The sequence below is a fragment of the Schistocerca serialis genome, chromosome 3, assembly GCF_023864345.2.
Source record: "Schistocerca serialis cubense isolate TAMUIC-IGC-003099 chromosome 3, iqSchSeri2.2, whole genome shotgun sequence".
In the NCBI taxonomy this organism is placed as follows: Eukaryota; Metazoa; Arthropoda; class Insecta; order Orthoptera; family Acrididae; genus Schistocerca; species Schistocerca serialis.
Genome location: NC_064640.1, coordinates 280,958,697 through 280,974,939, shown reverse-complemented (window position 1 = coordinate 280,974,939; position 16,243 = coordinate 280,958,697). Strand labels below are relative to the sequence as shown.

At 41.5% G+C, this 16,243-nt stretch overlaps 1 protein-coding gene across 1 annotated transcript in view; it reads left to right on the top strand.

Annotated features, from left to right (window-relative positions):
• The window catches only part of LOC126470787 (palmitoleoyl-protein carboxylesterase NOTUM), a 338,465-nt gene that overhangs the window by 298,797 nt on the left and 23,425 nt on the right, over window positions 1-16,243 (top strand). The window contains exon 12 of the mRNA XM_050098797.1: window positions 14,930-15,132. Coding sequence (XP_049954754.1) covers window positions 14,930-15,132 — 203 coding nt within the window. The remainder of the gene's footprint in view (window positions 1-14,929; window positions 15,133-16,243) is intronic.

The window sequence follows — 16,243 nt, the reverse complement described above, 5'->3', positions numbered from 1 at the left end:
AAGTTCGAGTCTCGGTCTGGCACATAGTTTTAGTCTGCCAGGAAGTTTCATGGAAAAGTCTTTCTATTGATGGTAAAGTAATAGTATGGGGTGCACCTTAGCTGTGTATGGTGTGGACAGTGTTTTATAGGACTGTTGCACCATGAGAAGTAATCACGTGATGTGCAGTGGTGGCTCACTAGACTCAGCGCAGAGGCTCGGTATGGGACTGGTTCAAAAGGCCCTAGGTCACCAGCTAAATTCCTTCATGGTGCACCACATCCAGCATTTTAAAATAAGAAAGTCATCCAGACCCATATACAGTGCACCTGTAGTCAAGCTGAAATCATGTGAAGACCTTGTAAATCTGAAGGAGGCAAGTGCAGTCAGCTTCCCATTAATTGTGGCTATGACATTTTAAAATAGTGAGTGCTTTTAGGGACCATCTTTTCAGGTCCCTGAGATGTGGCAACCATGTAAATTGAGAATTAAATGTGAGGCCCAGGAACCTCCACATGTCTTTAAAAGGAGAAACACTATCCCACATCTGCAACTCAGTAAAATTTAAAACAGAACATGGACAGTTAAAAAGAATGTTCACAGACTTCTTGGTGGAGGAAATAAAACCTCTTTTAACTGCCCATTTGTCCAACCCTCAAAGTGTCAGTTGCAACTGACAAGTTGCTGTCGCAAGGCTCAAAGAGGAACAGAAGACACCCTGTGAGGTGCTATAACATACTATAATGGACCCTGGAAGGTAGGAGATGAGGTACTGGTGGAATTAAAGCTGTGAGGATGGGGCTTGAGTTGTGCTTGGGTAGCTCAGTTGGTAGAGCACTTATCCGCGAAAGGCAAAGGTTCCGAGTTCGAGTCTTGGTCCGGCACACAGTTTTATCCGCCAGGAAGTTTTATAATGGACCCTATCATGACCATGTGACATGTCATGAGCTGCAGACACTGCAGAATCCAGCTCAGATGTGGAGAAGGGGCAGTTATATTCTTCATCAATGGTGGATCTGAAGTCCCAACTGCCCCTCTCAACAGCCACTCTGTAGTGTTGGAAGGCTGAATCCTGACTGGCAGTGGCAGTAACTGCAGCAAAATAGGTCACTATAGTCTACACAGTGTCTTATGAGTTGGTCTGGGGATGTCCATTTCCCATTATACCAGCCACTAGGCACGTCTCCTCTGCCAGAAACCTTCCTGAGGGTCTCCCATATGACTACTTTTAGTGGAATGGTCTGTGGTGGTCTGCAACTGTTGCTGTGATCTCTTTTTTGCACTCCCTACCAATTTGGTGACATTTTGCCCTCACAACCTGAAAGACAGTTTCTCTGCTGCTGGTCAGCACCTGAATCTGCATAGAGCTGCTTGCATCATCCTAAATGCAAAGCAGCATTTATCAATTCATCAAGAGATGGGCTGGCTTCCCAGCTGGCCTGAAGATTGCAAAATGGATACTTCAGTGGCATAATATGATACACCCATTCCTGGATGCCATCATGCAGTTCAAACACAGCAAGTTGACTGCGAAGTGTCCACTCTGTGCTACTGAGCACTCATTGTGGCAGTTTTCTGTTGGTCATCACCCTGTCTGACAGGTTAATCCAGATCTGGAAGTGTAAAAGTGAGTAAAAGTCATCAACCACTTCTCATTGAGCAGCATGTGCAAGGGTAGGAGAGCATACCAACAGGTCGGTATCAGTGAATGACCCTATTGAAGTACTGAAGTTCATGCTCTACCCCATGCTCAACAAGAGCACACATGAGGTCATGAGAAGCTTCTCAATTGCTGTACCCTCAAGACACATGGTTGCAGAGCCACAAAGCACACTGTATACATTAAAATTGTCACAGAGTAAGAACGAATGGTGGAGTTGAGTGAGAAGGTCATGGAGACCATCTTCATCTAGCACCTCATTTGGGGATAGGTAGAGTAAACATATTGTTAGCTAATGAATCACAAGCAGTGATACAGTGGCTGCTTGCAGGCTGGTTGTGAGGGAGAGAAGCAAGGAATGGTAGGCGTTGTTTAAGAAAATTGCCTCACCTCCTAAAGGATGAGGCCATTAACGTCATATTTTTTATGGAGAATGTAATCACGTAGCTCAGGGAGGTCAGAAAATTTAAAATTTATACTGTAGAAAGAGAAACACATTGGTTTACCCAGAGCTGATAGATGTAGTTCCTCCACATTTGTTCCGAACCCATTCAACTTCCACTGAAGTATGGAAGCCATCTTAACAGAGATGTTTCCTGTCTTTCCCCCTGTTGTTTCTTTATGGTGGGGAGACTGCTGCAGAGGGGGGACCTACTGGTTCCCTCAGCGGATGTCAATGTCCATACTGTCAATAATGCAGTCATTGTCTGTTGTGTCAGACTGAACCAAGCTCACATGGTCTGATGGCTTTGGACCTGATCATTTTGGCCTGTTTGTTTTTGTCACCAGTTTTGATTTTGGGGATGATGGCAAGGCTGTTTCAACATAAAACATTCTGCTAGGTCTCGTCTACTACTTGCCATGAGAGTCTGCTATACTTTCCAACATCAGTTTTTGCAGCCACCATTATTTCAGTTGTATAAAAGCTTGGTTGTTGGAGTAGCTGTGCAGTCTTGCAGCTGACTCACAGATGCATGTTGATGTGCTCTGCTCAGCTGTCAAAGTCTGGATGTGAACACTAGTCTTCTGGACAGACTGCTTCAATGCTTGTAGCAAATGATGTCATGAAACTTGGTGGCTGTGTGGCCACATATGCCTTCTGTGTGTCAGAACAGGAGGTGTCTTGGGTGACTTTAATATCCTGTAGAGTCTTCTCTTCTCCAAAATCAGAGTTTTCCTAACTCCAATCTGTACAAGCTTGGGAGCAATTGGCACAAATGGGTGAGGCCAAACACTGAATAACCAACTTGTGGACAGTGGAGCTTACCATTACAACCCATGGTGATGTGACCAAAGTGATTACACTTAAAGCAGTCCATTGGATTAGGTACATAGAGCCTAACTTTAAGACATAGGAAGCCTGCTGCAATATACTCTGGCAATTTTGGTAGATTGGAAAAAATGACACTGACGTAGCTCACTATCAGTGCTTTTCATAAAATTCTGTACTTCAGTGACACATTCACTTTTCCATTCAAGTTAATGTTCTTTGGTATCTCTATCCATAATATCCCAGAATGTTACAACTCCTTTAGAACAATTTAGCCCAGCATGCAGCTCACTGTTCATTGTGAATTCTCCAACTTGATTAGCAGTTAACAACTTCTTCACTTAGGTAGCCTTCAGTATCTTAATCAGGAGTGTACCAGTGTGTATTGTCTTGACAGATTTAAGTTTCCCTGCAAATCCCTTATAACTTCATGGATATAGAAAGGAAACAGTTTTTCAGAGAAACACCCTACATGTTTAACTATAATAAATACAATATCTACCACAGGATGTAGCAATTTTTATAACTGCTTTTTCTTACATTCACAGACATCACAGGGGGACTAGGTACATGAGGTCTTATTGGAATTGGGGTCTTAATACTGCCCAGTGGAGCAGCTGAAGCAATGGTAGTAAAAAAAGTGATTTAGGCTTCATGTAAGTCCCACAAGCAGCTAGGGAAGTAAGCATCCACCCAGACAGAGCTCTCCTTGCTTGAGTAGGCCTTATGCAATTGATTTGTGGCACTTTCACCTGATATTCCCCACTAATGACTGTTCCGCTTCAATAGCCATGTACCTGCACAGTGTGCACCACACTTTGATATTGAGGGGTTTTTGTAGGTGTTATTAGCATCTTCATGGTCTGGACAGTTAAGTCAAGATCACCACTCCCTGTGACACACAGTGTTCCACGATGTTCCCCAAAGTGATCACTGAAGCATGCCCAGATCCTATGACTACAGAGAACTGGTGATGCTTACCAGTCACCAACTCAGAAAAGTGGGTTTGCCAGGCCCGTACCCAGCAAATAAATGCTAAGCTCCATGAGGAGCTTGCCATTTAGGACAGCTCAGGGGGGCACATGTAGCTTTATCAAAAATACCATGTGGTGAGCATTAGCCCTCAATTTGCATCTTTTTAAAATACAAATGGAATGTCATTTTTATCTATCAGAAACAACAAAAGAGCCAAATTAGAACCCTTTGGTATACCAAATGTGATTGCTTTAGATTACAGGTTTCTATTTATTTGTGATCAATATGATTTCTTTCATGCAAATAAAATAAAGCCCCTGAATATGTTGTGTGTGAACTATTTGATAATATTTTAAGCTGCATGAGAATATCACAGTTCATACAATCAAAGAGAGAGAGAGAGAGAGAGAAAGAAGCTAATGAGACTATACTTGTTTGCCCATATTTCAGTTAACTTTTTGTTATCATTATGAAAAACAATTAAAAATAAAATGCAAACTACATGTCAGCAATAAGCAGCCAAGTTGAGCTATGAGAATATCTGTCTACAACCTATGCTTCTAGAACTCTGAACAAAGCACAGCACAATTTTTGTGCCATAGAATTATAGCTATTTTTGGTGAGCTGAGCCATAAAGTATTTCCTATTAGCTATATATAAAAAAATATAATGTGCACTGTCAAAATGCTGTGCACTATCCAGAACCCCCTAAAATGGCCCCAGAGTTTCTGTGACACCTCAACTTAGTTTAAGGACATAATGTTGGAGTGAGCTGAGTATAATACTCATATTGCATACGAAACCTGAAAGAGTAATTAAGTAACAAACACCTTGTCTTGGGTATGGCAAGTGCAACAAGCTGATACCACCAAGGAAGTACATCCATTCACATGCACCAAAGTAGGTTATAAGCATATCACAGCCTGCAAAGTTACCCCCTCAGCAATGAGCAGAAAGCTGAAATAATAAAGTAGTACCATGAGACCCTGATTGAAAGTAATTGTGGAATAATGTGAATATAAGATATTCAAAATCAGTCAGCATGGAATAAAAGTTATATTTAAAACATATTCCAATATTTTAATGTTTTAATTACAGAAAATAATGAAATCTAAAGGAAATATGTTGTTCAAACCAACAAAACTACCAGAACACGTCTTTGAGTTACATGACATGGGTGTCGTAGAGTCCTTACCAATTTCAAATCATAGTAATTGGTGTATTCTCATATTTCACAGTCTTCTAGTGAAATACATAATAGTGAGATTAATAATGCAGCAAGATACAGAAACTGTCACGCATACATTAGAGTACAATATCATATTATAATATCAGATGCCCTTAGTCTTGCTAAGCATTTGAGAACATAATATCATTAGCCAGATTCAGACAACAGTTTGTAAGCTCCAACAAATCGACAAGATCCAGTGCATAGGGACTATAGAAAAGTGGCTCCTCATAGTGAATGCATCACATTTTGATGTAGTGCATACAGCACTATGTTAATAGCACTCATTGTAATTGGAACTACTGTGCACAATATGCCACTTTCAAACACAAAATCACTTTTTCCACCATGTACAAATTCTAGGGATTGATTGATGAGAGGATATGGAACAAAAAAGGTCTAATGAGCTTATATCCAGAAATGCATGGTTTCCATGCTGGTGACCATTTATTCAATCATACATTATTACAGAGACTGTAGTCTAATACGCGCTGTACCTTGTAGCCACAGTTACAGTATGTGCTGAAAATGGTTTCCATGTGCCTCAATACATGCATGTAAGCACTGTAGCATGTTCTGTCTCACATGTTCACATCAACAAGGCCGCATATGAAGAGTGTCAAAGGCGGCATGAATATGTTACTCTAGTGTCTCCATATCTGAAATGGACTCTGCACACATGATACTTTTGAGATGGCCACATAACAAAATATCACAAGGGTTGAGATCCAGTGAATGAGCAGGTCATGCAACTGGATCCCCACATATGATTCATTGACCAGAGAAGACACAATTGAGATGTGACCAGATGTTAATGGTGAAGTGGGCTGGAATACCATCATGTAGCAGCCACATAACCCTTTGAATCGTCAATGAAACTTCTTCCAGCAGGAAAGGCAAAATCATCTGCAAGAAACACTGATAGTTTTGGCATGTTAGGTGATGTGGAAGGAACACCGGTCCCAAAGTGTGGTCAAATTATCACAGCCCACACATTCCAGCTGCACCAATGCTGATGATTCACTGTCGCCATGCCCAGGGGGTTCTGCATACTATCCCACAGATGACTGTTATGAAAGTTGAAAATACCACTCTGTGTAAAGGTGGCCTCATCTGTGAGTAGTATGGATGACACAAATCCCGGAATCATAATTGTCTGGTGGGGAACCAGTGACAAAACTGCACCCGATGTGGAAAGTCTGTCAGTAGTTCAGTAGTAAGCCCTGCACATGCTGTAAGTGATAAGGGTAGTAACAATTGTCATGTAGAATGTTCCACGCAGTCACCTGGCATACCCTGCACTGGAGGACCAGTTGCCTAGTACTGACACAAGGTTGCCTTCCACAGTGTTAACCACATTTTCCTCCAAGGCTGGTATCCAAACATTTTGGATATATCCTTCCTGAAACAATGCTGCCTGCCGCATGTTGCCAATTTGCCTTTCCGTAAGTAAACACCATGTTGACAAGCTCTAGATTCAAGTACGAAACCATTGTGTACAACACTGTATCACATCCACTGCAAGGTGAGTCAGCAAGGGAAGTGAATCAGACACAATGTTACCTATTACTATGGCAGGAGAGGGCACTAGGGCAAGATGTATGAGGAACAGTACCCTCTAGGAGGAAACTGCAGACAGTAACTGTGGCTGCAGTTATGGTCTCTGCAACAAGGTGTGATTGAATAAATGGTCTCTAGCATGGAAACCATGCATTTCTAGACATAAGTTCATTAGACCTGTTTTTTTCTGTATCCTCTCATCGATCAATCCCTAAAGTTTGAACACTGGAAAAAATCACCCTGTATAACACCATGTAGCACCATCTGGCAAAGCAAAACACTCATGAAATACGATGGGGATATTTGTAATCTGTTTGAGATTATCCAAAATAATTCAGAAGGGCACAAATGCAACTGTGGAAATTACACACAGAAACTTAGGACCAAGTGCAACATCTGCATTATTACACATGAAAATTCAGTGAGGAGTGTAATGTAAAATGTCAAGGATATCAGACTGTGAATCAAAATGAAGCGTGCAAGAGATTTAATGCATCATGAAGGTATCAGCTGAGATAGATTGTAACAGTTGGACAGACAAAGTGCAGGTTTTAAATGTTAAGAGCCACCAAAGGACCCAACACCATTCTTAGATTATAGCCCAACAAATACACTACAGGCCGTACCAGCCACCCAACAGAATTGCTCTAAAAATTTAAGATGGAAGCTGGCAGACTGTTATGGGATTTCTACAGATAGTACGTTGCAGCAGAAAGGAATCATCCCTGCCAATGCAATATCATATGATTGACAATTGCGTAACTGTACTATGAGCACTTGCCAAGGTGTGACTGTATTAAACCACTTGGAAAGTTGTAAGCTACAACATTTAGGAGACCTTAAGTGGCAGACTGAACAAACAGAAGCAATGGTGCAAATAACTATAAACTATAGAAAGAAAATAGCCTCTAGTATGCATATAAATGCCATTGCATGTCGATCACAAAAGGTAATCAGACATGCCCATGACTATAGGCCAGTATTACTGATATCTATTAATTATAACATTATAGAATATTTCTGTGCAAGTCCACCTCCTTAGCAGAGTGATTAGTGCATCTGACTGCCATACAGCAAGCCAGGATTGATTCCAAGCCAGGTTCAAATGGTTCAAATGGCTCTGAGCACTATGGGACTTAACAGCTGAGGACATCAGTCCCCTAGAACTTAGAACTACTTAAACCTAACTAACCTAAGGACATCACACACATCCATGCCCGAGACAGGATTCAAACCTGCAACCGTAGCAGTCGCGCGGTTCCAGACCGAAGCACCTAGAACCGTTAGGCCACTCCGGCCGGCTCCAAGCCAGGTCAGAAATTTTCTCTGCTCATGGACTGTTTCTTGTGTTGTTCTCATCATCATTGACATGCGAGTCACCCATTATGGCACCAACTGAGAAGACTTCCAACTTGGCAGCTGAATTTCCCCAGCTGGGGTCTCCTGGCCATCAATGCCAACTGATCATTTCATTTAATTTCTATGCACGCATTTTATGAACTGTTTGGAGACAAAATCTTTGTTGGAATCAACATGGGTTTCATAGATGTCCACACAGGGTCGGAACTGGGGGGCACTTGCCCCATTCTGAAATCTGGTGTACAGGCTTTTTATCCATTACAGAATTCTCACAAATTTCCTGCAATGATAGGCTGTGACTCTACTAAACTGAAGATTTAACACTTCTGAGCATGATGGGAAATACTGTGACTTTAGCAATGATTACCTGTCACAATTTTTAGTTTTCTTACCATTCATGAGAAAACTATGCTGATTCCTTGGAATGGTAGCAATGCCAGTGCTGTTTTGTAGTCAAGACAGATGCAAACCTTTACATAAGAGTGCTGAAATAATATCACTGACCTTATCTCTCTCTTTTCCTCATACAGCCATTTTCAGATTGCAGAATGAGTTAGATGCAATACCTTGAATTGTGGATTCCAGTATACAGTAAGTGTGGCAGGAGTATGTGTGCTGATGGAATGATTTAAGTTCCCTCCTATGTTCCTAAGGGGTATACATGCCTATGGCAGTGTGCTGTGCCTTTGTTTTTATCGCCACAGAGTGCTGTAGTAAGGGGCTCTTGGGTGGGACTTGCATCCTTAAGATGGCAACAGGAAAAGTTGACCATGGCGATGAAATACTGGAGGCCTTTGAAGGTAGTATGGCGTGCAAAATACATTACTGCCTCTATGATCTTGGGGAGGGGGCAGGAGCTGATGGCAGAAGCTAAGTGTCTGAGGAATTCGACCTCACTCACCCCAAAAAAGCACTTTGTTGGGCTGAGGATCACTCCAGCTTTCAATAGGGTCCCTGGAGTAGATGAGTATGTAATCTAGGCCCCTGGGTTTGAGATCTTCATCTCACCCCCAAGAAGGATAGTTCCTGACACCCTTGTGGCGATTATCATAAACTCAGTGCCTGCATTATCCCTGACCGCTCATCTGTCCCACTCCTGCATACCTACAATTACACCATCATGAGAGCTAATAGTTTCAGTAAGATAGATTGTACTAAAGCCTACACACAAATCCCAGTCACATTGAGAAAACAGCCACAATCACACCTTCTGGCCTGTTTTAGAGTGCATTCATGACTTTATGGCTCTGCAATGCTGCACAAACATGGCAGCAATTTTTGGACAACATCCTCCAGGTTATGTCATCTAGGTAGTCCTCTGGAAAAAGTACAGCACAATAATACCACCACAGAATTAGAGACTCTTACGATGAGCTGGACTGTAATGTACAGGGTGACTATATTTAAACTTTCAAAACGCTGTAGAAATAACACCACTGGTCAGAATGACATCAAATTGCAATGGAATATTATTGGAGAAGGGGGAAAATGTATGGAAAAATAATAGTGTGAAAAGTGATCAATAGATGGCACTGTATGTGTCAGAATACGTAAATGAAAACACCTGTCATGCACATGCCAGGTACATGGCTTTTCCGCATTTCGCGTCTGTGACATTCACCATGACTGTCTCAATGTAGGATCGTGCCCTGCTATTAAAGCTGTATTACAAGAATGGTGACTGTGCACACATTGCTCTGCTGAAGTTCCGGACACTGAAGGGTTTGAAAAAAGGCATTGGTCCTATGACTGCCATGGGTGTGGAGAAAATGATTTGGAAATTCAAAAAGACAGGTTCTCTTGGTGTGCCACTTGGTAGAGGGAAGAAACAAACTGATTCAATGTCAGGGGAAGAAGTGACCACAACAATGCAGGGGATACAAGTGATGGTGTGCAAATGTGTAGTGCACAGAGAATTGCCCGAACATTGGACATACCCGTGAGCATGGTGCGTAAAATCCTACTAAACATCCTTCTTTGCTAACCATTCAAAATTACTTATGTGCATGAGTTGCTTCCTGTTGACCTGCCAGCAAGAGAGACCTTTGCTTTACAATTTCTTGCTCTCATGGAAGTGGACAATGATTGACCATGGAAGGTTTTGTGGGCAGACGAAGCCTACTTTCAACTGACAGGATATGTCAATAAGCAGAATTTTCGAATATGGGCAACAGAAAATCCAGACGCAAATCAACCAGTACCACTTCATCCTGGAAAGGTCACTGTGTGGTGTGTGTTTACAGCATCATTTACCAAAGGGCCACATTTCTTCGAAGAGACAGGTGCTTCTCGTCCTGTTCGCTGCACCATCACTGGTAAGTGCTATGAGTGTCTTTTGCACGACCTCATCATTCCAGCTCTCCAACAGCATGAATGTGTGGATGGGATCATTTTTATGCAAGATGGTGCATCTCTGCACATTGCAAAACCAGTTAAGCAGCTGCTGAAGTGCCATTTCGAAAATGGTAGAATTATCAGCCACCATTTCCCTACAGCCTGGCCATCCTGATCACCTGATCTTAATGCATGTGATTTCTGAAAATGGCAGCATTATCAGCCGCCATTTCCCTACAGCCTGGCCATCCTGATCACCTGAGTTTAATCTGTGTGACATCTGGCTGTGGGGCTATCTGAAAGATGTTGTGTTCAGTGTTCTGATTGGAAACTTAGCTGCATTGACAGCACGCATTGCACATCACCTTCTGAATGTGCCCCCGAAAACACTTCGATCAATTATGGAACATGCTGTTTCTCGATTTCAACTTGTTGCAGAAATAGTGGACAGCATACTGAACATGTTTTTCGCCAGTTACATGGTAACTGATAATCCAGTTTGATTTTGATTCAGGCATTTTGTGCGGTTTTTGGTCTCAGGACAATTAAAAACCAATCTCATTGATACTTTTTATGCAGTTTTTGGTGTCAGGACAATTAAAAACCAATTTTTCTCATCCAATGTAATATGACCTTGCTGTGGTGGATGAGCTTACGTAAGTAACAGTATCACACCTGTACACCCACGCACACTGAGTAGCACAGTTTGTTTAACGTCAAACGTACAACTTAGGCATTGTTGTATGATTCATTTGTCATTTGTAGTCAACCACTATTGAATTATGACACATACAGCACCATCTATTGCTACATTTTGTGACTATTTATTTTTCTTTTTGCCATACATTTTCCCCCTTCTCCAATAATATTCTGTTGCAATTTGATGTCATTCTGACCAGTGGTCCAATTTCTACAGTGGTTTGAAAGGTGAACTCTAATTATAATCACCCTTTACATTTCATTATCCTTATCTTGAAACAAATTCACACTGCGCACTGTCCAAAAGCTTCTAAATTAGCTCTAAAGTGTTTGCGATACTTCATCCTGGTTTATAAAAATAAAGGTGAGGCTTACAGAGTACAGAAATCATATTGAATAGCAAAATAGAAATGATCAAAGCATCCAAAACATTGTCTTGGGTACAGGAGGTGCAACACGCTGATTCCACCAAGAAAGGGCACCCATTGGTATGTCCCATAGTAGGCTCTAAGTGATCACAGCCTGCAAAATTTCCCATTGGAAATCAGTTGAAAGTTGATATAATAAAGTTTATCAGTCAACACGTCAGTTATCTGGAATTCAAATATATAACACCAGAAGAATCCATTTTTACAGCAATAGATTACATATTATGACTGAACCAAGCATATCTCAATTTGTATTTGCCTCATGTATGCAGTTTTCTATTGGAAGATGGGCAGAATTGACAATGGAAAATTCAGGATGGAATAACAACAATATGAAAACTATAGATTGTTACCACATGGAGGAAGCAATGAATAAAAGACAGGCACAATAAAAGTTAATACTAGATATATTCAGCTATTGGAGTAAGTCCTTCATCAGACATAAAAAGACTCACACACATTCACACAAGCATAACACACTCTCATGGCCACTGTCAGCTCCAGGCACTAAGGACTGACTGTGACTGAGTCTGAGGTAAGCATAAGTCTTTTCCTCTGTGGGTAGTGAAGCTACAGAAGAGACTTGGCATGGGGAAGATAAGGGTTGATTGGTGGGTTGGTTGATTCAAGGGGGAGGGGGGGCACCAAGCAGCAAGGTCATCAGTCCCATCAGATTAGGGAATAATTGGGAAGGAAGTCGGCTGAGCCCTTTCAAAGAAGCCATCCCGGCATTTTCCTGAAGCGATTTAAGGGATTCACAGGAAACCTAAATCAGGATGCCCAGACACAAGTATGAACTGCCGTCCTCCCTAATGTAAGCCCAGTATGCTAACCACTGCGCCACCTTGTTCAGTGAAGGTGAGGGCTAGGAGGTTGGAGGCGGGGGAAGATGCTAATGCTGCCTGTGTGAGCATGTAGGGATGTAGTGTGTACAGTTTAGGGCAGTAAGGTGTGGCATCAAGAGGCTATGCTTGGGGCTGGGGATGGGGGGGGGGGGGGGGGGTAGGAGGATTAAGAAGGTGCATCAATTGGTGCATAAGAAAGCGTGTGTAGTACTGCGGTGAAACTGGGGGGGCAGAATAGGGGAGGTGATTGGTAGGTTCCCCTGTCTTCCACCTCCCTGTCCCCTTTCTTGCTCCCGCTCCAGTACTACTACACATGCCTCCTACCCATCAATGTACCTGTATAGTCTTTTCCTCTTTTCGACTTCTCTATTCTCTCCTTTGCCCACCTACCTGCCCCCCCCCCCCCCCTCCTTCTTTACCTGCTCCCCAGTACAGCCACTCAACGCTGCACCTAGCAGCTGTATCCTGTTCCCACGACAACCCTCCATTTTCCTGTAGACATCACTAGCATATTCCCCCCACCCACACACTGCTATCCCTTCCCTTCCCATGCCTCTTCTGTACCCATACTAACCATCCTAGCAAAGACTGCTGCTTACAATAGATGCAGCCGCAGTTGTAGTTGGGTTTTAGTGTCCAGAGATAACAGTGGCCATGTGTATGTGAGATGTGCTTGTGTGAAAGTGTGTCTGATGAAGGACTTAGGCCGATACATGAATATACCCAGCATTCTTTTTCACTGGGCCTGTCTGTGACTCACTGCTCCTTCTATATGTTAGACAGCAATCTATCTGTTTCATGATGTTGGACTATAGACAGAAAGATGGAAAGATAAATAAATTAACAGAAAGAAATTAGAATTTTGTTTTTCAACATTTCTTAATTTCAGTTCAGGGACAGAAAATCTAGTAAGATCTTTGCTGACTCTCTCTTACATTGATCATAAGAGCAAAAGGGCATCAGTTCAAGCAAAAGGACATCAGCTTACCTGTGAGAATTGTAGTAGCCACCAGAAAGATCGCGGGAGGCGCACATTGGCACGGCGCGTCACGGACGGTAGTTGCCGCAAGTAGAGTCCCGTCCACCAGAGGGCACGCGAGAATTCGTACGCGACCTCTGCCGGCATGACAACAACAACAACAACAACAACTCCGGAAGCACGGGCCGTGCCCAGTCAGTTAACATCGGGCATGCCTAGGACACAGTCCCGGTCGACGCTAAGTGAAGTGCGACGTAAACGTGAACAGTGTTACTACAAGAATAGTTCTTGGGAGTATTTTTGTGTGGTAATTTTCATGCTTTGACACTTTGATACCATTTAAGGTCTGGAATAAAATTATATAGACAGGTCTCACAAGATTCAAAGATATGTTCCTGAGATAAGGTGTGGCATCGAGTTGTGTGTTAGGTTTCCAGGATGTAGTTGATACAAGGCTGACAGTCACAGTGATGACTAGTGTGTACCTAGAGCCATGTTGTTGACTGCCATTCATATGCACTCAACAATTTCCAGAACATTTTCATCATTCAGATATTTATTAATAAATTCATTTAGTACTGGAAGTCAAAGTTCATTGTACAAGGATGCCGTACAATAGTTTGTAGTGGGAGGGGGAGGGGGTGCTTATGCTTGAGGGTATGGAGCATTTTTAATGTTTTGGACGATGAGTGGCAACTTGTATGTAACCATAAAAAAAATCCAGTTTTGACCATGTTAAAAAGTAATGTGACATTGACTTTTAAATCATTTGCTTGAAAGAAAAAGACCTGACCACACTATATTTTTTCCTTTCTGTGAGAGGTATAAATAGCAGTGCCATCAAAGTCATGGAACCACTAAAGTTTTGATCTGTATTTTTGACTGACTGTCAGTTATCAGTCAGCACAACCAAATAGCATTGCTGCTGTGATAGCAATGCCATTCCATTATCCCTCTATTTATTCAAAAAACTTGAAGCAAAGGTTTGGCTAGAAGCTGACTCTTTCAGACTCTTTGTCTTTTTAAATTCTTATTTCCTGTTCTTATCTGTGGGTTGAAGTGAAAGTAAAACAAAATGGAATCTGTATTTGTTGTGTAGATAAACATATTCCTGCATTCTTACATTTGTTTCAAGTCTGAAAATATTTTTCTAGTGTTTAATCATTTATATTTCCCCCAACATGCTCTGTTTAACCATCTGTTCATTTGACATGCGTCAGCTGCTGTCTGTAATCCCTGACCTCAGCAATGTTATTTTACTTTGGAATCACTCTTATAATACAGCCCCACTGCTTGCAACAATAACCTGTATGACAGTATTTATGAGAAAGTTTGTCTCTGCAAATATTGTTGGTACCAGCTCATATTCATATAAACTTTTATTTCTTTGAAACACTGCACTCTGTGTGAAGACTTAGATTGCAGGTGTCCTGTGAGAAAGTGTGATCAGTTAATTTCTCTTATGTATATGTTCCATGCAAGGCTAATTTTACAATGATACAAACTTTCATATTATTTACACACAAATTTAAAAATATTCCTTAAATATCACATAATTATAGAAGCAGTTTATGGAAAGACACTGAATATACTTCTTAGTTATTCTTTTTTAGAAAATCAATGACAAGCACAGGAACAGCTCGCTCACTTGCAAGTGATAAGAGTACACAACCAAGAATACGATTTGGCAGTACTTCCAAAGAAGCATCTTTGAAGGCTGGTCGTAGTGACAGGAGGAGGAGACGCAGAAAGAAGCACAATAATCACCAGAGAAGCAGGAAGACAAGAATAAGAAATAGAAAGAAAAAAGGAAAAGGTACATTTCTCCACGATGTATGTTTGCATACTGATTTGAATTATGTTTGGGTTTTTTCGTGTTGTTTGGTTGTTATGTGGACAAATTTCCTATAATGAGAACAACAGCATTGTCGGCATAAGCAGATTTATGAATACATCAATTGTCAAATATCATGCTTTAGGTACTGATCATAAGAGAACTGACATTCCTATTACAGATTAAGAATGTTGCTAAGATCATGAAAAGGGTGTAGTTCAAACACTGGATTGAATAAAAGTAACTACTCCCTTCCGTATAACTGAGGCATTGCAAAGGCTTTTGGACAAAATTGTTCCTTGGAACTAATGGACTAACAAAGACACACACACACACACACACACACACACACACACACACACACACACATATGTACATGGCTACATTGTCTTGGTGCTGCAACCCAAATGTGATATGGTGTTGAGTTTTGTGGAGTGGGAGTGAGGAACAAAGAAGAGGGCAAGACAAGGGTGGGTGAAAGGAAGGGTAGATGATAACTAAGAGGCATCAAAACACTAGAAAGACTAGGATGGGAATGTGACAGTGGTGAGTCCATGCTGGTGAAGACAGGGGCAATTGCAGCACATTTTTAGAGTAGAGGAATTGTTGCATAGAGACAAAAATGGCGGGGAGTCGGGACAGTGGCCAGGAGTATTGCAAGAAAGGTCAAAGGATGTGATGTTACAACTCCCATCTATACAATTCAGAGAAGCTGGAATTGGAGGGGAGGATATAGATAGCACAGGTTGTGAGGCAGCCATTGGAGTCAAGAATGCTGTGCACTGCATCATGCTCTGCGGCATGACAAGAAACTTGTTTTTTGCACATAAAATCTGAATGAAGCTAGATTTCTGAAAGAGAGATTTCAATTTCATTATATTAATGCATTTTTCATTTATTTGATTTAATTTAAACTGTTTCCACACATTCAGTTCCTGTAAGAACAGATTTTATGTGCTACATTTAGCTCAACTTTAAACCATCGTATCTCAACAATAGATAAAAATTATTTGATAAAAAAATTTGTTTTGACTTTAACCATTTATCTACATATACACTCTGTAAACCACCATGAGGTGCATGGCAGAGGGTA